This window comes from Apodemus sylvaticus, chromosome 9 (genome assembly GCF_947179515.1).
Source record: "Apodemus sylvaticus chromosome 9, mApoSyl1.1, whole genome shotgun sequence".
Classification (NCBI taxonomy): Eukaryota; Metazoa; Chordata; class Mammalia; order Rodentia; family Muridae; genus Apodemus; species Apodemus sylvaticus.
In genome coordinates this window covers 101,571,464-101,592,797 of record NC_067480.1, presented here as the reverse complement: position 1 = coordinate 101,592,797, position 21,334 = coordinate 101,571,464, and the positions used below count along the sequence as shown (strand labels likewise).

Below are 21,334 nucleotides of genomic sequence, written 5' to 3'. Positions count from 1 at the left end.
CTTTGCTAGCATGGTTGTTGTGGTTGTCATTGTTGTTGTTGTTGTTCTGTTTTTTTTTTTTTTTGTTTTGCTTTCTGCTTTCGACACCCATCGCAATGACCTCTTAAAAGACCCGAGTCAAATGAACTGTTTGCCATTCGAGTTGCAGTCACAGGCTGGCCAATGGTTAAGCAGATTTGTGCCTGCCACCATTTCCTGAATGGTTTAGTCTGTAAACATTCAAGGGGTTTGAACTGGTCTGCCCTTGTATATGAAAACCCCAAATTCTAGTTTACTCCCAATGAGCAATGACACTATCTATTCCTTGCTAGTAAACTACATGGTCCCCAGATATCACTCTAAGACCCTGAGATGTAGAATATTTGCTGACTCCCAGGCAAGATTGAGAAACCTAGCTCTATTGAAGCACTGGAATATAATATACCATGGAAGTGGCTTTGAGGCCAGCTTTAATTCCACTCTCTTGGGTGACAACAATATTTGTAGGCCATACTTGTGAATGTTTTTAAGAGGCAAATACCATGAGCTTTGGCCTTCACTCTTGAGCCCAGACCCACAGAGACCCAAACTGTGTAAAGATTATTCTATCACGACTGTTTGTGGCCTTTCTCAGCTCCACCCCACGCTTACCTGGCCATGGCCAGGTAGCTCTGACCCATATCAAAGGGGCTGCTTGCCCCTCTTCTCCCTCTCTCTCTCATCCTCTCATTCTCTTGCCCTCTTTGGCTCTTCCATTTTCCTTTCCGGTCCCCACTCCCTCCACATACGGTCCTGGCCAGCTTCTACTTCTCTCCTCCTCTCTGCCTCTTAACTCTCCCCATCAACTCCCTTCCCCATGCCCCAAAGAAACTCTCTTCCATGCTATACCATCCTGTGGGTGGTCCCTCTGGGTGTAGGGTTGCCTCTGCATGGGTCCACTGAGGCACGCTCTTCCCCCCACAGGCCCAGAGAACGCAATCTTATTCCACCTTCTACTTTGATGATTACAACAACCACCAAAGAAATCAGTCTCCAAGGTGAAGGTGAATTACTACTTTAGTACCCTAGAATGCCTGTTCCCCCACCCCAGCACACCTTTGCCTTTTAGTATGGCAAAGGTGAAAATGCTACCTTCAACACAACAGCAACAAGTAAAATGTATCCCCAAGATAAGTCAGGGCCAAAGAGGTCTGTTTCAGAGTTAAAAATCAAACTAAAACACACAAAAAGGCAAAAAGAAATTACATTAGATTGTAGATTTTATTTGAAAACAGGCAAGGAAAAGAGGAGAAATCCAAAGAAGCAAAACCCAAATCCCCCATGGTCTGCACAGTCCAGTTGCCAACCCTCCCTCCCTCCCTCCCCCTAGGCATCACAGATGAGGCTTCTGGGTCCCATTTCTCGCATGGATTTGCTCAGTCAGTGTCCATGCTTTCCATATAAGCATCCAACTGTGCGTCCAACCCCTCTGCAGTAAGCTGCTGCTTCGAGTTGCTGCTGGCCCCTCTAGCTCGTCCCTGGTAGCCTCCACTTGTCCCTCTCCTGGTGACTCCGGCACGCGAACCTCCCGAGCCAGGGTTTCTTGTCATGCCTCCTCTGTTGATGCTTTGTGCAGGTCTTGGTTGCATAAGGATCTGGGATGTGACGAGCTGGATCTTCATGCGGCGGCCATCCAAAGGCACACCATTGTACTCTTGCATAGCCTTCAGGGCATCTGCTTCCCGTTCAAAGTGCACCTCTGCTGTCCCCAAACTTTGTCCAGAGCGATCATAGTGCACGGTGGCTTTCTTCAAGGTTCCGGATGAAGCAAAGACTTCCTGTATATCAGCATCGGACACTGCAAAGTCCAGGTTGGACACAAGCAGCTTCCCACCGCTGTCCACGCTGGCTCCACCCACGAAGGCCCTGTGGACTAGGTCCTGCTGCCACTTGTCCCGACGTTGCTTCTGGTGGCTGTATGGTGCCACCCGGTTCCTGCCGCGCAGGGCCATGGCAGGCTGCTTCCTCCTAGGCTCACCACCGCCGCCTGCTTTGAAGCCACGGAAGTTCTGGTAGCCGGCCCCTCTGCGACCCCCGGCCCCACCAGGGACCTCCTTGCTGCCTCCGGTTCAGCTTGATGATGTCATCCAAAGACATGTCCACTTTGTCGGCCATCGCCAGTGTGGATTCGGGCATCAGATCGAGCCCACCTGTTTTGAAAACAAAGGTTTAACCTTATGTTCAAAGTCTCTCCCTGGTGCTTTTAGCATAGTAAATCACTGAGCAACAGGGAAGAGGTCCTGAGAACTTGATGAGGAAAAACAAGAATTTTCAACAGGAACACTCTTTATCGACAAAGGTTTCAATTGAAACCATTACAGGTGGCTGTATCTCCTCCTGATTGTTTGGTAAGTGATAGAAGTGCTTAATTACATTTCTGGCCTACTCAGAGTGCTTCCTATACAACTCTTAACACCACACTTTCCAAACAACATTGGAAACATCTGAACAGGCAAACCCAATGAGCTGAGGCCAGTCTCTGGGAACCAGTACCTATCGAGGAGACAATTCACCCATCCAAGTCTTCTGAGCTCTACCTGACTCCTGTACCAACACACCACCAAACAAACCAGAAAGGAATTTGAGGAATTTGAACAGAAAATAAAATATAACCGCATTGTCCAGGTTTGCATAGGGGAACACTGTCACAAACAAAATAGAGTAAACTAAAGGGGAAAAAAAAAAAGGTTCAGTGTGGTGGCCAATGCTTTTGATCCCAGCCCTCAAGAGGCAGAGACAGGAGGACCTTTTCAAGTTAGATGACATCCTGCTACTACACCTAGACAGCTCTAGACTGTCCAGGGCAGCCTAGTACGACTGAAACTAGAGAAAAAACAACAACAACAACAACAACAACACTATCTGTATATTTTATCTACAGAAGATAAAAACATGGAAACAATCATAAGTAGAATGATAAGTATAAACCTCCAAAATACACAATTTCAAAATGACAACGTTACTTAAAAGCGAGTACAATATAGAGTTGAATGTTAAGTTTAAGTGTTGGGATTTTTTTTTGTTCACACCACAAATCATCATCCCCTATAAAGAGACAGGATAACAATGAAAGCAATGTTTGGGAGCTGTAACCTAGATGCCTAAAGAAAATACTGTGGCTAATTCTCTGTGAAACCCACTAATCTGACTGAAAGCTTCATTTTTTCATAGCCTTCTCCCGAGTCCCTCTTACCTCTTAAATCAGTTGGCTTTCTTTTATGTAGGTATCGTGGGGGAACACGCTGTAGAGCAGAGGTGGCGTCCAACTCAGAGATCTGCCTGCCTCTGTCTCCCAAGTGCTTCGGTGAAAGCTTTTGACACCTAAAGAAACAGAACACCATCTCTAAACTCCTCCCATTAGATAGGAAAAAACAGAAAACAAAGAAACAAAGAAAGAAACAACAGCAGAGCCAAAAAATAAAAAAAATAAAAAAATGGACACACATCCCAAGATTCTGTGACTGCAACATAGGGGGAATCAGAGACTGTCCTCTAGAGGGGTGTCACAAAGACAGACAGCTACTACTTGTGTTTATTGCTGGGCATCTCACCCATGGCTGCACACATGGGTACTGCACGCAAGTACTCGGCCATGGAGACCCTCTTGGAACCCTCCTGGAAGGATCTTAAGAAGGAGAATAAAATGTATGGAGTGTATACTAAAAGAAGGAAGGCTTGGAGATACGGGGGGCTTAGTGTTCTAGACACTGGGCTCTGCCATCGATTCCATTGGAATGCAACTCACTGGGTCCCATTCTCAGATTCATCTCAGTGTCTTTAATGGTGCAGAGAGAGAACATTGGTTTGTTTGTTTGGGTTCCCTTTAAGACCTAGTCAGACTCTGTAGCCTAGTAGTTGATCTATGGCCCAGGCTGGCCTCAGAATCCTAGATTTGCTTAACTCCCTCTACAGAGTAGTGAGACATCAACCCATGGGCCACTATGCCCAGCTCAGAGAAATAGTTTTGAGACAAGTATCTTTCTTCTAAATCTTTGAAATGAAAAGCATCATCACTATGGTAGTCAGGGTTCTCTCTAGAGAAGCACAACTTACAGAATGAATCTCTACATACATACAGAAAGGGGATTGAGTTGAATGACTTACAAGGTGTGGTCCCACTAATCCAGTGGTTTGCTATGATGATGGAAAGTTCAGAGTTCCAGAATCCACTCAGTCCACAAGGCTGGAGGTCTCAACTGGTCTTCAGTAGAGATGCTGGGATCCCGGTGAAGGAATGGACTTGCTAGCAAGGTGAGAGCAAGCAGGCAAAGAGGAAAAGCTCCTTCTTCCCTGTCTTTATATAGGCTTTGAGAAGGAGGTGTGGCCCAGTTTGGATTAGATTAGAATCTCTCCTGATTGGATGTCCTCAAGGCAAGATTGGGATTAAAGGTGTGTGTCTGCCTGCCTGGAGATGTGGATCAGAAGTGATCTAATTGCCCAGCAGTGGTGGCACACACCTTTAATCCCATTTAATGCTGGGATTAAACAAAACAAAGAACAAAACAGAAAACAAACACAAACCAAAACCAAATAAACAACAAAGACAAACAAACAAGGAAATCAAAAAGTGACCTAATCATGATCACCTCACGGCACATTCAGCACCACACCTATCAGCTTTTTGAAATTAGACCAGACCTCTTCTTGAGATGCTTTGCTAGCATGGTTGTTGTGGTTGTCATTGTTGTTGTTGTTGTTCTGTTTTTTTTTTTTTTTTGTTTTGCTTTCTGCTTTCGACACCCATCGCAATGACCTCTTAAAAGACCCGAGTCAAATGAACTGTTTGCCATTCGAGTTGCAGTCACAGGCTGGCCAATGGTTAAGCAGATTTGTGCCTGCCACCATTTCCTGAATGGTTTAGTCTGTAAACATTCAAGGGGATTGAACTGGTCTGCCCTTGTATATGAAAACCCCAAATTCTAGTTTACTCCCAATGAGCAATGACACTATCTATTCCTTGCTAGTAAACTACATGGTCCCCAGATATCACTCTAAGACCCTGAGATGTAGAATATTTGCTGACTCCCAGGCAAGATTGAGAAACCTAGCTCTATTGAAGCACTGGAATATAATATACCATGGAAGTGGCTTTGAGGCCAGCTTTAATTCCACTCTCTTGGGTGACAACAATATTTGTAGGCCATACTTGTGAATGTTTTTAAGAGGCAAATACCATGAGCTTTGGCCTTCACTCTTGAGCCCAGACCCACAGAGACCCAAACTGTGTAAAGATTATTCTATCACGACTGTTTGTGGCCTTTCTCAGCTCCACCCCACGCTTACCTGGCCATGGCCAGGTAGCTCTGACCCATATCAAAGGGGCTGCTTGCCCCTCTTCTCCCTCTCTCTCTCATCCTCTCATTCTCTTGCCCTCTTTGGCTCTTCCATTTTCCTTTCCGGTCCCCACTCCCTCCACATACGGTCCTGGCCAGCTTCTACTTCTCTCCTCCTCTCTGCCTCTTAACTCTCCCCATCAACTCCCTTCCCCATGCCCCAAAGAAACTCTCTTCCATGCTATACCATCCTGTGGGTGGTCCCTCTGGGTGTAGGGTTGCCTCTGCATGGGTCCACTGAGGCACGCTCTTCCCCCCACAGGCCCAGAGAACGCAATCTTATTCCACCTTCTACTTTGATGATTACAACAACCACCAAAGAAATCAGTCTCCAAGGTGAAGGTGAATTACTACTTTAGTACCCTAGAATGCCTGTTCCCCCACCCCAGCACACCTTTGCCTTTTAGTATGGCAAAGGTGAAAATGCTACCTTCAACACAACAGCAACAAGTAAAATGTATCCCCAAGATAAGTCAGGGCCAAAGAGGTCTGTTTCAGAGTTAAAAATCAAACTAAAACACACAAAAAGGCAAAAAGAAATTACATTAGATTGTAGATTTTATTTGAAAACAGGCAAGGAAAAGAGGAGAAATCCAAAGAAGCAAAACCCAAATCCCCCATGGTCTGCACAGTCCAGTTGCCAACCCTCCCTCCCTCCCTCCCCCTAGGCATCACAGATGAGGCTTCTGGGTCCCATTTCTCGCATGGATTTGCTCAGTCAGTGTCCATGCTTTCCATATAAGCATCCAACTGTGCGTCCAACCCCTCTGCAGTAAGCTGCTGCTTCGAGTTGCTGCTGGCCCCTCTAGCTCGTCCCTGGTAGCCTCCACTTGTCCCTCTCCTGGTGACTCCGGCACGCGAACCTCCCGAGCCAGGGTTTCTTGTCATGCCTCCTCTGTTGATGCTTTGTGCAGGTCTTGGTTGCATAAGGATCTGGGATGTGACGAGCTGGATCTTCATGCGGCGGCCATCCAAAGGCACACCATTGTACTCTTGCATAGCCTTCAGGGCATCTGCTTCCCGTTCAAAGTGCACCTCTGCTGTCCCCAAACTTTGTCCAGAGCGATCATAGTGCACGGTGGCTTTCTTCAAGGTTCCGGATGAAGCAAAGACTTCCTGTATATCAGCATCGGACACTGCAAAGTCCAGGTTGGACACAAGCAGCTTCCCACCGCTGTCCACGCTGGCTCCACCCACGAAGGCCCTGTGGACTAGGTCCTGCTGCCACTTGTCTCGACGTTGCTTCTGGTGGCTGTATGGTGCCACCCGGTTCCTGCCGCGCAGGGCCATGGCAGGCTGCTTCCTCCTAGGCTCACCACCGCCGCCTGCTTTGAAGCCACGGAAGTTCTGGTAGCCGGCCCCTCTGCGACCCCGGCCCCACGAGGGACCTCCTTGCTGCCTCCGGTTCAGCTTGATGATGTCATCCAAAGACATGTCCACTTTGTCGGCCATCGCCAGTGTGGATTCGGGCATCAGATCGAGCCCACCTGTTTTGAAAACAAAGGTTTAACCTTATGTTCAAAGTCTCTCCCTGGTGCTTTTAGCATAGTAAATCACTGAGCAACAGGGAAGAGGTCCTGAGAACTTGATGAGGAAAAACAAGAATTTTCAACAGGAACACTCTTTATCGACAAAGGTTTCAATTGAAACCATTACAGGTGGCTGTATCTCCTCCTGATTGTTTGGTAAGTGATAGAAGTGCTTAATTACATTTCTGGCCTACTCAGAGTGCTTCCTATACAACTCTTAACACCACACTTTCCAAACAACATTGGAAACATCTGAACAGGCAAACCCAATGAGCTGAGGCCAGTCTCTGGGAACCAGTACCTATCGAGGAGACAATTCACCCATCCAAGTCTTCTGAGCTCTACCTGACTCCTGTACCAACACACCACCAAACAAACCAGAAAGGAATTTGAGGAATTTGAACAGAAAATAAAATATAACCGCATTGTCCAGGTTTGCATAGGGGAACACTGTCACAAACAAAATAGAGTAAACTAAAGGGGAAAAAAAAAGGTTCAGTGTGGTGGCCAATGCTTTTGATCCCAGCCCTCAAGAGGCAGAGACAGGAGGACCTTTTCAAGTTAGATGACATCCTGCTACTACACCTAGACAGCTCTAGACTGTCCAGGGCAGCCTAGTACGACTGAAACTAGAGAAAAAACAACAACAACAACAACAACAACACTATCTGTATATTTTATCTACAGAAGATAAAAACATGGAAACAATCATAAGTAGAGTGATAAGTATAAACCTCCAAAATACACAATTTCAAAATGACAACGTTACTTAAAAGCGAGTACAATATAGAGTTGAATGTTAAGTTTAAGTGTTGGGATTTTTTTTTGTTCACACCACAAATCATCATCCCCTATAAAGAGACAGGATAACAATGAAAGCAATGTTTGGGAGCTGTAACCTAGATGCCTAAAGAAAATACTGTGGCTAATTCTCTGTGAAACCCACTAATCTGACTGAAAGCTTCATTTTTTCATAGCCTTCTCCCAGAGTCCCTCTTACCTCTTAAATCAGTTGGCTTTCTTTTATGTAGGTATCGTGGGGGAACACGCTGTAGAGCAGAGGTGGCGTCCAACTCAGAGATCTGCCTGCCTCTGTCTCCCAAGTGCTTCGGTGAAAGCTTTTGACACCTAAAGAAACAGAACACCATCTCTAAACTCCTCCCATTAGATAGGAAAAAACAGAAAACAAAGAAACAAAGAAAGAAACAACAGCAGAGCCAAAAAATAAAAAAAATAAAAAAATGGACACACATCCCAAGATTCTGTGACTGCAACATAGGGGGAATCAGAGACTGTCCTCTAGAGGGGTGTCACAAAGACAGACAGCTACTACTTGTGTTTATTGCTGGGCATCTCACCCATGGCTGCACACATGGGTACTGCACGCAAGTACTCGGCCATGGAGACCCTCTTGGAACCCTCCTGGAAGGATCTTAAGAAGGAGAATAAAATGTATGGAGTGTATACTAAAAGAAGGAAGGCTTGGAGATACGGGGGGCTTAGTGTTCTAGACACTGGGCTCTGCCATCCATTCCATTGGAATGCAACTCACTGGGTCCCATTCTCAGATTCATCTCAGTGTCTTTAATGGTGCAGAGAGAGAACATTGGTTTGTTTGTTTGGGTTCCCTTTAAGACCTAGTCAGACTCTGTAGCCTAGTAGTTGATCTATGGCCCAGGCTGGCCTCAGAATCCTAGATTTGCTTAACTCCCTCTACAGAGTAGTGAGACATCAACCCATGGGCCACTATGCCCAGCTCAGAGAAATAGTTTTGAGACAAGTATCTTTCTTCTAAATCTTTGAAATGAAAAGCATCATCACTATGGTAGTCAGGGTTCTCTCTAGAGAAGCACAACTTACAGAATGAATCTCTACATACATACAGAAAGGGGATTGAGTTGAATGACTTACAAGGTGTGGTCCCACTAATCCAGTGGTTTGCTATGATGATGGAAAGTTCAGAGTTCCAGAATCCACTCAGTCCACAAGGCTGGAGGTCTCAACTGGTCTTCAGTAGAGATGCTGGGATCCCGGTGAAGGAATGGACTTGCTAGCAAGGTGAGAGCAAGCAGGCAAAGAGGAAAAGCTCCTTCTTCCCTGTCTTTATATAGGCTTTGAGAAGGAGGTGTGGCCCAGTTTGGATTAGATTAGAATCTCTCCTGATTGGATGTCCTCAAGGCAAGATTGGGATTAAAGGTGTGTGTCTGCCTGCCTGGAGATGTGGATCAGAAGTGATCTAATTGCCCAGCAGTGGTGGCACACACCTTTAATCCCATTTAATGCTGGGATTAAACAAAACAAAGAACAAAACAGAAAACAAACACAAACCAAAACCAAATAAACAACAAAGACAAACAAACAAGGAAATCAAAAAGTGACCTAATCATGATCACCTCACGGCACATTCAGCACCACACCTATCAGCTTTTTGAAATTAGACCAGACCTCTTCTTGAGATGCTTTGCTAGCATGGTTGTTGTGGTTGTCATTGTTGTTGTTGTTGTTCTGTTTTTTTTTTTTTTGTTTTGCTTTCTGCTTTCGACACCCATCGCAATGACCTCTTAAAAGACCCGAGTCAAATGAACTGTTTGCCATTCGAGTTGCAGTCACAGGCTGGCCAATGGTTAAGCAGATTTGTGCCTGCCACCATTTCCTGAATGGTTTAGTCTGTAAACATTCAAGGGGATTGAACTGGTCTGCCCTTGTATATGAAAACCCCAAATTCTAGTTTACTCCCAATGAGCAATGACACTATCTATTCCTTGCTAGTAAACTACATGGTCCCCAGATATCACTCTAAGACCCTGAGATGTAGAATATTTGCTGACTCCCAGGCAAGATTGAGAAACCTAGCTCTATTGAAGCACTGGAATATAATATACCATGGAAGTGGCTTTGAGGCCAGCTTTAATTCCACTCTCTTGGGTGACAACAATATTTGTAGGCCATACTTGTGAATGTTTTTAAGAGGCAAATACCATGAGCTTTGGCCTTCACTCTTGAGCCCAGACCCACAGAGACCCAAACTGTGTAAAGATTATTCTATCACGACTGTTTGTGGCCTTTCTCAGCTCCACCCCACGCTTACCTGGCCATGGCCAGGTAGCTCTGACCCATATCAAAGGGGCTGCTTGCCCCTCTTCTCCCTCTCTCTCTCATCCTCTCATTCTCTTGCCCTCTTTGGCTCTTCCATTTTCCTTTCCGGTCCCCACTCCCTCCACATACGGTCCTGGCCAGCTTCTACTTCTCTCCTCCTCTCTGCCTCTTAACTCTCCCCATCAACTCCCTTCCCCATGCCCCAAAGAAACTCTCTTCCATGCTATACCATCCTGTGGGTGGTCCCTCTGGGTGTAGGGTTGCCTCTGCATGGGTCCACTGAGGCACGCTCTTCCCCCCACAGGCCCAGAGAACGCAATCTTATTCCACCTTCTACTTTGATGATTACAACAACCACCAAAGAAATCAGTCTCCAAGGTGAAGGTGAATTACTACTTTAGTACCCTAGAATGCCTGTTCCCCCACCCCAGCACACCTTTGCCTTTTAGTATGGCAAAGGTGAAAATGCTACCTTCAACACAACAGCAACAAGTAAAATGTATCCCCAAGATAAGTCAGGGCCAAAGAGGTCTGTTTCAGAGTTAAAAATCAAACTAAAACACACAAAAAGGCAAAAAGAAATTACATTAGATTGTAGATTTTATTTGAAAACAGGCAAGGAAAAGAGGAGAAATCCAAAGAAGCAAAACCCAAATCCCCCATGGTCTGCACAGTCCAGTTGCCAACCCTCCCTCCCTCCCTCCCCCTAGGCATCACAGATGAGGCTTCTGGGTCCCATTTCTCGCATGGATTTGCTCAGTCAGTGTCCATGCTTTCCATATAAGCATCCAACTGTGCGTCCAACCCCTCTGCAGTAAGCTGCTGCTTCGAGTTGCTGCTGGCCCCTCTAGCTCGTCCCTGGTAGCCTCCACTTGTCCCTCTCCTGGTGACTCCGGCACGCGAACCTCCCGAGCCAGGGTTTCTTGTCATGCCTCCTCTGTTGATGCTTTGTGCAGGTCTTGGTTGCATAAGGATCTGGGATGTGACGAGCTGGATCTTCATGCGGCGGCCATCCAAAGGCACACCATTGTACTCTTGCATAGCCTTCAGGGCATCTGCTTCCCGTTCAAAGTGCACCTCTGCTGTCCCCAAACTTTGTCCAGAGCGATCATAGTGCACGGTGGCTTTCTTCAAGGTTCCGGATGAAGCAAAGACTTCCTGTATATCAGCATCGGACACTGCAAAGTCCAGGTTGGACACAAGCAGCTTCCCACCGCTGTCCACGCTGGCTCCACCCACGAAGGCCCTGTGGACTAGGTCCTGCTGCCACTTGTCTCGACGTTGCTTCTGGTGGCTGTATGGTGCCACCCGGTTCCTGCCGCGCAGGGCCATGGCAGGCTGCTTCCTCCTAGGCTCACCACCGCCGCCTGCTTTGAAGCCACGGAAGTTCTGGTAGCCGGCCCCTCTGCGACCCCGGCCCCTTGCTGCCTCCGGTTCAGCTTGATGATGTCATCCAAAGACATGTCCACTTTGTCGGCCATCGCCAGTGTGGATTCGGGCATCAGATCGAGCCCACCTGTTTTGAAAACAAAGGTTTAACCTTATGTTCAAAGTCTCTCCCTGGTGCTTTTAGCATAGTAAATCACTGAGCAACAGGGAAGAGGTCCTGAGAACTTGATGAGGAAAAACAAGAATTTTCAACAGGAACACTCTTTATCGACAAAGGTTTCAATTGAAACCATTACAGGTGGCTGTATCTCCTCCTGATTGTTTGGTAAGTGATAGAAGTGCTTAATTACATTTCTGGCCTACTCAGAGTGCTTCCTATACAACTCTTAACACCACACTTTCCAAACAACATTGGAAACATCTGAACAGGCAAACCCAATGAGCTGAGGCCAGTCTCTGGGAACCAGTACCTATCGAGGAGACAATTCACCCATCCAAGTCTTCTGAGCTCTACCTGACTCCTGTACCAACACACCACCAAACAAACCAGAAAGGAATTTGAGGAATTTGAACAGAAAATAAAATATAACCGCATTGTCCAGGTTTGCATAGGGGAACACTGTCACAAACAAAATAGAGTAAACTAAAGGGGAAAAAAAAAGGTTCAGTGTGGTGGCCAATGCTTTTGATCCCAGCCCTCAAGAGGCAGAGACAGGAGGACCTTTTCAAGTTAGATGACATCCTGCTACTACACCTAGACAGCTCTAGACTGTCCAGGGCAGCCTAGTACGACTGAAACTAGAGAAAAAACAACAACAACAACAACAACAACACTATCTGTATATTTTATCTACAGAAGATAAAAACATGGAAACAATCATAAGTAGAGTGATAAGTATAAACCTCCAAAATACACAATTTCAAAATGACAACGTTACTTAAAAGCGAGTACAATATAGAGTTGAATGTTAAGTTTAAGTGTTGGGATTTTTTTTTGTTCACACCACAAATCATCATCCCCTATAAAGAGACAGGATAACAATGAAAGCAATGTTTGGGAGCTGTAACCTAGATGCCTAAAGAAAATACTGTGGCTAATTCTCTGTGAAACCCACTAATCTGACTGAAAGCTTCATTTTTTCATAGCCTTCTCCCAGAGTCCCTCTTACCTCTTAAATCAGTTGGCTTTCTTTTATGTAGGTATCGTGGGGGAACACGCTGTAGAGCAGAGGTGGCGTCCAACTCAGAGATCTGCCTGCCTCTGTCTCCCAAGTGCTTCGGTGAAAGCTTTTGACACCTAAAGAAACAGAACACCATCTCTAAACTCCTCCCATTAGATAGGAAAAAACAGAAAACAAAGAAACAAAGAAAGAAACAACAGCAGAGCCAAAAAATAAAAAAAATAAAAAAATGGACACACATCCCAAGATTCTGTGACTGCAACATAGGGGGAATCAGAGACTGTCCTCTAGAGGGGTGTCACAAAGACAGACAGCTACTACTTGTGTTTATTGCTGGGCATCTCACCCATGGCTGCACACATGGGTACTGCACGCAAGTACTCGGCCATGGAGACCCTCTTGGAACCCTCCTGGAAGGATCTTAAGAAGGAGAATAAAATGTATGGAGTGTATACTAAAAGAAGGAAGGCTTGGAGATACGGGGGGCTTAGTGTTCTAGACACTGGGCTCTGCCATCGATTCCATTGGAATGCAACTCACTGGGTCCCATTCTCAGATTCATCTCAGTGTCTTTAATGGTGCAGAGAGAGAACATTGGTTTGTTTGTTTGGGTTCCCTTTAAGACCTAGTCAGACTCTGTAGCCTAGTAGTTGATCTATGGCCCAGGCTGGCCTCAGAATCCTAGATTTGCTTAACTCCCTCTACAGAGTAGTGAGACATCAACCCATGGGCCACTATGCCCAGCTCAGAGAAATAGTTTTGAGACAAGTATCTTTCTTCTAAATCTTTGAAATGAAAAGCATCATCACTATGGTAGTCAGGGTTCTCTCTAGAGAAGCACAACTTACAGAATGAATCTCTACATACATACAGAAAGGGGATTGAGTTGAATGACTTACAAGGTGTGGTCCCACTAATCCAGTGGTTTGCTATGATGATGGAAAGTTCAGAGTTCCAGAATCCACTCAGTCCACAAGGCTGGAGGTCTCAACTGGTCTTCAGTAGAGATGCTGGGATCCCGGTGAAGGAATGGACTTGCTAGCAAGGTGAGAGCAAGCAGGCAAAGAGGAAAAGCTCCTTCTTCCCTATCTTTATATAGGCTTTGAGAAGGAGGTGTGGCCCAGTTTGGATTAGATTAGAATCTCTCCTGATTAGATGTCCTCAAGGCAAGATTGGGATTAAAGGTGTGTGTCTGCCTGCCTGGAGATGTGGATCAGAAGTGATCTAATTGCCCAGCAGTGGTGGCACACACCTTTAATCCCATTTAATGCTGGGATTAAACAAAACAAAGAACAAAACAGAAAACAAACACAAACCAAAACCAAATAAACAACAAAGACAAACAAACAAGGAAACCAAAAAGTGACCTAATCATGATCACCTCACGGCACATTCAGCACCACACCTATCAGCTTTTTGAAATTAGACCAGACCTCTTCTTGAGATGCTTTGCTAGCATGGTTGTTGTGGTTGTCATTGTTGTTGTTGTTGTTCTGTTTTTTTTTTGTTTGTTTGTTTTGTTTTACTTTCTGCTTTCAACACCCATCGCAATGACCTCTTAAAAGACCCGAGTCAAATGAACTGTTTGCCATTCGAGTTGCAGTCACAGGCTGGCCAATGGTTAAGCAGATTTGTGCCTGCCACCATTTCCTGAATGGTTTAGTCTGTAAACATTCAAGGGGATTGAACTGGTCTGCCCTTGTATATGAAAACCCCAAATTCTAGTTTACTCCCAATGAGCAATGACACTATCTATTCCTTGCTAGTAAACTACATGGTCCCCAGATATCACTCTAAGACCCTGAGATGTAGAATATTTGCTGACTCCCAGGCAAGATTGAGAAACCTAGCTCTATTGAAGCACTGGAATATAATATACCATGGAAGTGGCTTTGAGGCCAGCTTTAATTCCACTCTCTTGGGTGACAACAATATTTGTAGGCCATACTTGTGAATGTTTTTAAGAGGCAAATACCATGAGCTTTGGCCTTCACTCTTGAGCCCAGACCCACAGAGACCCAAACTGTGTAAAGATTATTCTATCACGACTGTTTGTGGCCTTTCTCAGCTCCACCCCACGCTTACCTGGCCATGGCCAGGTAGCTCTGACCCATATCAAAGGGGCTGCTTGCCCCTCTTCTCCCTCTCTCTCTCATCCTCTCATTCTCTTGCCCTCTTTGGCTCTTCCATTTTCCTTTCCGGTCCCCACTCCCTCCACATACGGTCCTGGCCAGCTTCTACTTCTCTCCTCCTCTCTGCCTCTTAACTCTCCCCATCAACTCCCTTCCCCATGCCCCAAAGAAACTCTCTTCCATGCTATACCATCCTGTGGGTGGTCCCTCTGGGTGTAGGGTTGCCTCTGCATGGGTCCACTGAGGCACGCTCTTCCCCCCACAGGCCCAGAGAACGCAATCTTATTCCACCTTCTACTTTGATGATTACAACAACCACCAAAGAAATCAGTCTCCAAGGTGAAGGTGAATTACTACTTTAGTACCCTAGAATGCCTGTTCCCCCACCCCAGCACACCTTTGCCTTTTAGTATGGCAAAGGTGAAAATGCTACCTTCAACACAACAGCAACAAGTAAAATGTATCCCCAAGATAAGTCAGGGCCAAAGAGGTCTGTTTCAGAGTTAAAAATCAAACTAAAACACACAAAAAGGCAAAAAGAAATTACATTAGATTGTAGATTTTATTTGAAAACAGGCAAGGAAAAGAGGAGAAATCCAAAGAAGCAAAACCCAAATCCCCCATGGTCTGCACAGTCCAGTTGCCAACCCTCCCTCCCTCCCTCCCCCTAGGCATCACAGATGAGGCTTCTGGGTCCCATTTCTCGCATGGATTTGCTCAGTCAGTGTCCATGCTTTCCATATAAGCATCCAACTGTGCGTCCAACCCCTCTGCAGTAAGCTGCTGCTTCGAGTTGCTGCTGGCCCCTCTAGCTCGTCCCTGGTAGCCTCCACTTGTCCCTCTCCTGGTGACTCCGGCACGCGAACCTCCCGAGCCAGGGTTTCTTGTCATGCCTCCTCTGTTGATGCTTTGTGCAGGTCTTGGTTGCATAAGGATCTGGGATGTGACGAGCTGGATCTTCATGCGGCGGCCATCCAAAGGCACACCATTGTACTCTTGCATAGCCTTCAGGGCATCTGCTTCCCGTTCAAAGTGCACCTCTGCTGTCCCCAAACTTTGTCCAGAGCGATCATAGTGCACGGTGGCTTTCTTCAAGGTTCCGGATGAAGCAAAGACTTCCTGTATATCAGCATCGGACACTGCAAAGTCCAGGTTGGACACAAGCAGCTTCCCACCGCTGTCCACGCTGGCTCCACCCACGAAGGCCCTGTGGACTAGGTCCTGCTGCCACTTGTCTCGACGTTCCTTCTGGTGGCTGTATGGTGCCACCCGGTTCCTGCCGCGCAGGGCCATGGCAGGCTGCTTCCTCCTAGGCTCACCACCGCCGCCTGCTTTGAAGCCACGGAAGTTCTGGTAGCCGGCCCCTCTGCGACCCCGGCCCCACGAGGGACCTCCTTGCTGCCTCCGGTTCAGCTTGATGATGTCATCCAAAGACATGTCCACTTTGTCGGCCATCGCCAGTGTGGATTCGGGCATCAGATCGAGCCCACCTGTTTTGAAAACAAAGGTTTAACCTTATGTTCAAAGTCTCTCCCTGGTGCTTTTAGCATAGTAAATCACTGAGCAACAGGGAAGAGGTCCTGAGAACTTGATGAGGAAAAACAAGAATTTTCAACAGGAACACTCTTTATCGACAAAGGTTTCAATTGAAACCATTACAGGTGGCTGTATCTCCTCCTGATTGTTTGGTAAGTGATAGAAGTGCTTAATTACATTTCTGGCCTACTCAGAGTGCTTCCTATACAACTCTTAACACCACACTTTCCAAACAACATTGGAAACATCTGAACAGGCAAACCCAATGAGCTGAGGCCAGTCTCTGGGAACCAGTACCTATCGAGGAGACAATTCACCCATCCAAGTCTTCTGAGCTCTACCTGACTCCTGTACCAACACACCACCAAACAAACCAGAAAGGAATTTGAGGAATTTGAACAGAAAATAAAATATAACCGCATTGTCCAGGTTTGCATAGGGGAACACTGTCACAAACAAAATAGAGTAAACTAAAGGGGAAAAAAAAAGGTTCAGTGTGGTGGCCAATGCTTTTGATCCCAGCCCTCAAGAGGCAGAGACAGGAGGACCTTTTCAAGTTAGATGACATCCTGCTACTACACCTAGACAGCTCTAGACTGTCCAGGGCAGCCTAGTACGACTGAAACTAGAGAAAAAACAACAACAACAACAACAACAACACTATCTGTATATTTTATCTACAGAAGATAAAAACATGGAAACAATCATAAGTAGAGTGATAAGTATAAACCTCCAAAATACACAATTTCAAAATGACAACGTTACTTAAAAGCGAGTACAATATAGAGTTGAATGTTAAGTTTAAGTGTTGGGATTTTTTTTTGTTCACACCACAAATCATCATCCCCTATAAAGAGACAGGATAACAATGAAAGCAATGTTTGGGAGCTGTAACCTAGATGCCTAAAGAAAATACTGTGGCTAATTCTCTGTGAAACCCACTAATCTGACTGAAAGCTTCATTTTTTCATAGCCTTCTCCCAGAGTCCCTCTTACCTCTTAAATCAGTTGGCTTTCTTTTATGTAGGTATCGTGGGGGAACACGCTGTAGAGCAGAGGTGGCGTCCAACTCAGAGATCTGCCTGCCTCTGTCTCCCAAGTGCTTCGGTGAAAGCTTTTGACACCTAAAGAAACAGAACACCATCTCTAAACTCCTCCCATTAGATAGGAAAAAACAGAAAACAAAGAAACAAAGAAAGAAACAACAGCAGAGCCAAAAAATAAAAAAAATAAAAAAATGGACACACATCCCAAGATTCTGTGACTGCAACATAGGGGGAATCAGAGACTGTCCTCTAGAGGGGTGTCACAAAGACAGACAGCTACTACTTGTGTTTATTGCTGGGCATCTCACCCATGGCTGCACACATGGGTACTGCACGCAAGTACTCGGCCATGGAGACCCTCTTGGAACCCTCCTGGAAGGATCTTAAGAAGGAGAATAAAATGTATGGAGTGTATACTAAAAGAAGGAAGGCTTGGAGATACGGGGGGCTTAGTGTTCTAGACACTGGGCTCTGCCATCGATTCCATTGGAATGCAACTCACTGGGTCCCATTCTCAGATTCATCTCAGTGTCTTTAATGGTGCAGAGAGAGAACATTGGTTTGTTTGTTTGGGTTCCCTTTAAGACCTAGTCAGACTCTGTAGCCTAGTAGTTGATCTATGGCCCAGGCTGGCCTCAGAATCCTAGATTTGCTTAACTCCCTCTACAGAGTAGTGAGACATCAACCCATGGGCCACTATGCCCAGCTCAGAGAAATAGTTTTGAGACAAGTATCTTTCTTCTAAATCTTTGAAATGAAAAGCATCATCACTATGGTAGTCAGGGTTCTCTCTAGAGAAGCACAACTTACAGAATGAATCTCTACATACATACAGAAAGGGGATTGAGTTGAATGACTTACAAGGTGTGGTCCCACTAATCCAGTGGTTTGCTATGATGATGGAAAGTTCAGAGTTCCAGAATCCACTCAGTCCACAAGGCTGGAGGTCTCAACTGGTCTTCAGTAGAGATGCTGGGATCCCGGTGAAGGAATGGACTTGCTAGCAAGGTGAGAGCAAGCAGGCAAAGAGGAAAAGCTCCTTCTTCCCTGTCTTTATATAGGCTTTGAGAAGGAGGTGTGGCCCAGTTTGGATTAGATTAGAATCTCTCCTGATTGGATGTCCTCAAGGCAAGATTGGGATTAAAGGTGTGTGTCTGCCTGCCTGGAGATGTGGATCAGAAGTGATCTAATTGCCCAGCAGTGGTGGCACACACCTTTAATCCCATTTAATGCTGGGATTAAACAAAACAAAGAACAAAACAGAAAACAAACACAAACCAAAACCAAATAAACAACAAAGACAAACAAACAAGGAAATCAAAAAGTGACCTAATCATGATCACCTCACGGCACATTCAGCACCACACCTATCAGCTTTTTGAAATTAGACCAGACCTCTTCTTGAGATGCTTTGCTAGCATGGTTGTTGTGGTTGTCATTGTTGTTGTTGTTGTTCTGTTTTTTTTTTTTTTTTGTTTTGCTTTCTGCTTTCGACACCCATCGCAATGACCTCTTAAAAGACCCGAGTCAAATGAACTGTTTGCCATTCGAGTTGCAGTCACAGGCTGGCCAATGGTTAAGCAGATTTGTGCCTGCCACCATTTCCTGAATGGTTTAGTCTGTAAACATTCAAGGGGATTGAACTGGTCTGCCCTTGTATATGAAAACCCCAAATTCTAGTTTACTCCCAATGAGCAATGACACTATCTATTCCTTGCTAGTAAACTACATGGTCCCCAGATATCACTCTAAGACCCTGAGATGTAGAATATTTGCTGACTCCCAGGCAAGATTGAGAAACCTAGCTCTATTGAAGCACTGGAATATAATATACCATGGAAGTGGCTTTGAGGCCAGCTTTAATTCCACTCTCTTGGGTGACAACAATATTTGTAGGCCATACTTGTGAATGTTTTTAAGAGGCAAATACCATGAGCTTTGGCCTTCACTCTTGAGCCCAGACCCACAGAGACCCAAACTGTGTAAAGATTATTCTATCACGACTGTTTGTGGCCTTTCTCAGCTCCACCCCACGCTTACCTGGCCATGGCCAGGTAGCTCTGACCCATATCAAAGGGGCTGCTTGCCCCTCTTCTCCCTCTCTCTCTCATCCTCTCATTCTCTTGCCCTCTTTGGCTCTTCCATTTTCCTTTCCGGTCCCCACTCCCTCCACATACGGTCCTGGCCAGCTTCTACTTCTCTCCTCCTCTCTGCCTCTTAACTCTCCCCATCAACTCCCTTCCCCATGCCCCAAAGAAACTCTCTTCCATGCTATACCATCCTGTGGGTGGTCCCTCTGGGTGTAGGGTTGCCTCTGCATGGGTCCACTGAGGCACGCTCTTCCCCCCACAGGCCCAGAGAACGCAATCTTATTCCACCTTCTACTTTGATGATTACAACAACCACCAAAGAAATCAGTCTCCAAGGTGAAGGTGAATTACTACTTTAGTACCCTAGAATGCCTGTTCCCCCACCCCAGCACACCTTTGCCTTTTAGTATGGCAAAGGTGAAAATGCTACCTTCAACACAACAGCAACAAGTAAAATGTATCCCCAAGATAAGTCAGGGCCAAAGAGGTCTGTTTCAGAGTTAAAAATCAAACTAAAACACACAAAAAGGCAAAAAGAAATTACATTAGATTGTAGATTTTATTTGAAAACAGGCAAGGAAAAGAGGAGAAATCCAAAGAAGCAAAACCCAAATCCCCCATGGTCTGCACAGTCCAGTTGCCAACCCTCCCTCCCTCCCTCCCCCTAGGCATCACAGATGAGGCTTCTGGGTCCCATTTCTCGCATGGATTTGCTCAGTCAGTGTCCATGCTTTCCATATAAGCATCCAACTGTGCGTCCAACCCCTCTGCAGTAAGCTGCTGCTTCGAGTTGCTGCTGGCCCCTCTAGCTCGTCCCTGGTAGCCTCCACTTGTCCCTCTCCTGGTGACTCCGGCACGCGAACCTCCCGAGCCAGGGTTTCTTGTCATGCCTCCTCTGTTGATGCTTTGTGCAGGTCTTGGTTGCATAAGGATCTGGGATGTGACGAGCTGGATCTTCATGCGGCGGCCATCCAAAGGCACACCATTGTACTCTTGCATAGCCTTCAGGGCATCTGCTTCCCGTTCAAAGTGCACCTCTGCTGTCCCCAAACTTTGTCCAGAGCGATCATAGTGCACGGTGGCTTTCTTCAAGGTTCCGGATGAAGCAAAGACTTCCTGTATATCAGCATCGGACACTGCAAAGTCCAGGTTGGACACAAGCAGCTTCCCACCGCTGTCCACGCTGGCTCCACCCACGAAGGCCCTGTGGACTAGGTCCTGCTGCCACTTGTCCCGACGTTGCTTCTGGTGGCTGTATGGTGCCACCCGGTTCCTGCCGCGCAGGGCCATGGCAGGCTGCTTCCTCCTAGGCTCACCACCGCCGCCTGCTTTGAAGCCACGGAAGTTCTGGTAGCCGGCCCCTCTGCGACCCCGGCCCCACGAGGGACCTCCTTGCTGCCTCCGGTTCAGCTTGATGATGTCATCCAAAGACATGTCCACTTTGTCGGCCATCGCCAGTGTGGATTCGGGCATCAGATCGAGCCCACCTGTTTTGAAAACAAAGGTTTAACCTTATGTTCAAAGTCTCTCCCTGGTGCTTTTAGCATAGTAAATCACTGAGCAACAGGGAAGAGGTCCTGAGAACTTGATGAGGAAAAACAAGAATTTTCAACAGGAACACTCTTTATCGACAAAGGTTTCAATTGAAACCATTACAGGTGGCTGTATCTCCTCCTGATTGTTTGGTAAGTGATAGAAGTGCTTAATTACATTTCTGGCCTACTCAGAGTGCTTCCTATACAACTCTTAACACCACACTTTCCAAACAACATTGGAAACATCTGAACAGGCAAACCCAATGAGCTGAGGCCAGTCTCTGGGAACCAATACCTATCGAGGAGACAATTCACCCATCCAAGTCTTCTGAGCTCTACCTGACTCCTGTACCAACACACCACCAAACAAACCAGAAAGGAATTTGAGGAATTTGAACAGAAAATAAAATATAACCGCATTGTCCAGGTTTGCATAGGGGAACACTGTC

The 21,334-nt window shown here is 46.1% G+C and overlaps 3 protein-coding genes and 2 pseudogenes across 5 annotated transcripts; all 5 read right to left on the bottom strand.

The window, feature by feature from the left end:
• Positions 1-1,424: 1,424 nt before the first annotated feature.
• On the bottom strand, positions 1,425-2,133 carry LOC127692912 (THO complex subunit 4-like; annotated as a pseudogene).
• Positions 2,134-4,696: 2,563 nt separating this feature from the next.
• On the bottom strand, positions 4,697-6,803 carry LOC127692911 (THO complex subunit 4-like). 2 transcript variants are annotated; one of them, XM_052193532.1, is made up of 2 exons: positions 6,130-6,803; positions 4,697-4,745 (listed from the first exon to the last, which is right to left on the bottom strand). In XM_052193532.1, the coding sequence occupies exons 1-2, from the start codon at positions 6,801-6,803 to the stop codon at positions 4,697-4,699; spliced, it is 723 nt and encodes a 240-aa protein (XP_052049492.1). The 2 variants fall into 2 exon arrangements, with proteins under 2 accessions (XP_052049492.1, XP_052049493.1); XM_052193533.1 differs by having other exon boundaries at positions 6,133-6,803.
• A 3,959-nt stretch (positions 6,804-10,762) lies between these two features.
• On the bottom strand, positions 10,763-11,478 carry LOC127693089 (THO complex subunit 4-like; annotated as a pseudogene).
• A 3,947-nt stretch (positions 11,479-15,425) lies between these two features.
• On the bottom strand, positions 15,426-16,154 carry LOC127692936 (THO complex subunit 4-like; the record flags this gene model as incomplete). Its single annotated transcript, XM_052193573.1, has 1 exon — positions 15,426-16,154. A coding segment is annotated over exon 1 (729 nt), but the record flags the coding sequence as incomplete, so codon positions are not given.
• A 2,541-nt stretch (positions 16,155-18,695) lies between these two features.
• LOC127692937 (THO complex subunit 4-like) lies at positions 18,696-20,802 on the bottom strand. Of its 2 annotated transcripts, none has more exons than XM_052193574.1 (2): positions 20,129-20,802; positions 18,696-18,744 (listed from the first exon to the last, which is right to left on the bottom strand). In XM_052193574.1, exons 1-2 carry the CDS (start codon positions 20,800-20,802, stop codon positions 18,696-18,698), a joined length of 723 nt encoding a protein of 240 aa, XP_052049534.1. The 2 variants fall into 2 exon arrangements, with proteins under 2 accessions (XP_052049534.1, XP_052049535.1); XM_052193575.1 differs by having other exon boundaries at positions 20,132-20,802.
• Between the last annotated feature and the right edge of the window lie 532 nt (positions 20,803-21,334).

Bases quoted from the DNA above. Each gene is read 5' to 3' on its own strand.
- LOC127692937 (XM_052193574.1), bottom strand. From the start codon at position 20,802: ATGGCCGACAAAGTGGACATGTCTTTGGATGACATCATCAAGCTGAAC. The intron at 18,745-20,128 runs GCTTACTGCAGA...TGTCGAAAGCAG, and splicing joins AGCAGCAACTCGAAGCAGCA to AAAGCAAAACAAAAAAAAAA.
- LOC127692911 (XM_052193532.1), bottom strand. From the start codon at position 6,803: ATGGCCGACAAAGTGGACATGTCTTTGGATGACATCATCAAGCTGAAC. The intron at 4,746-6,129 runs GCTTACTGCAGA...TGTCGAAAGCAG, and splicing joins AGCAGCAACTCGAAGCAGCA to AAAGCAAAACAAAAAAAAAA.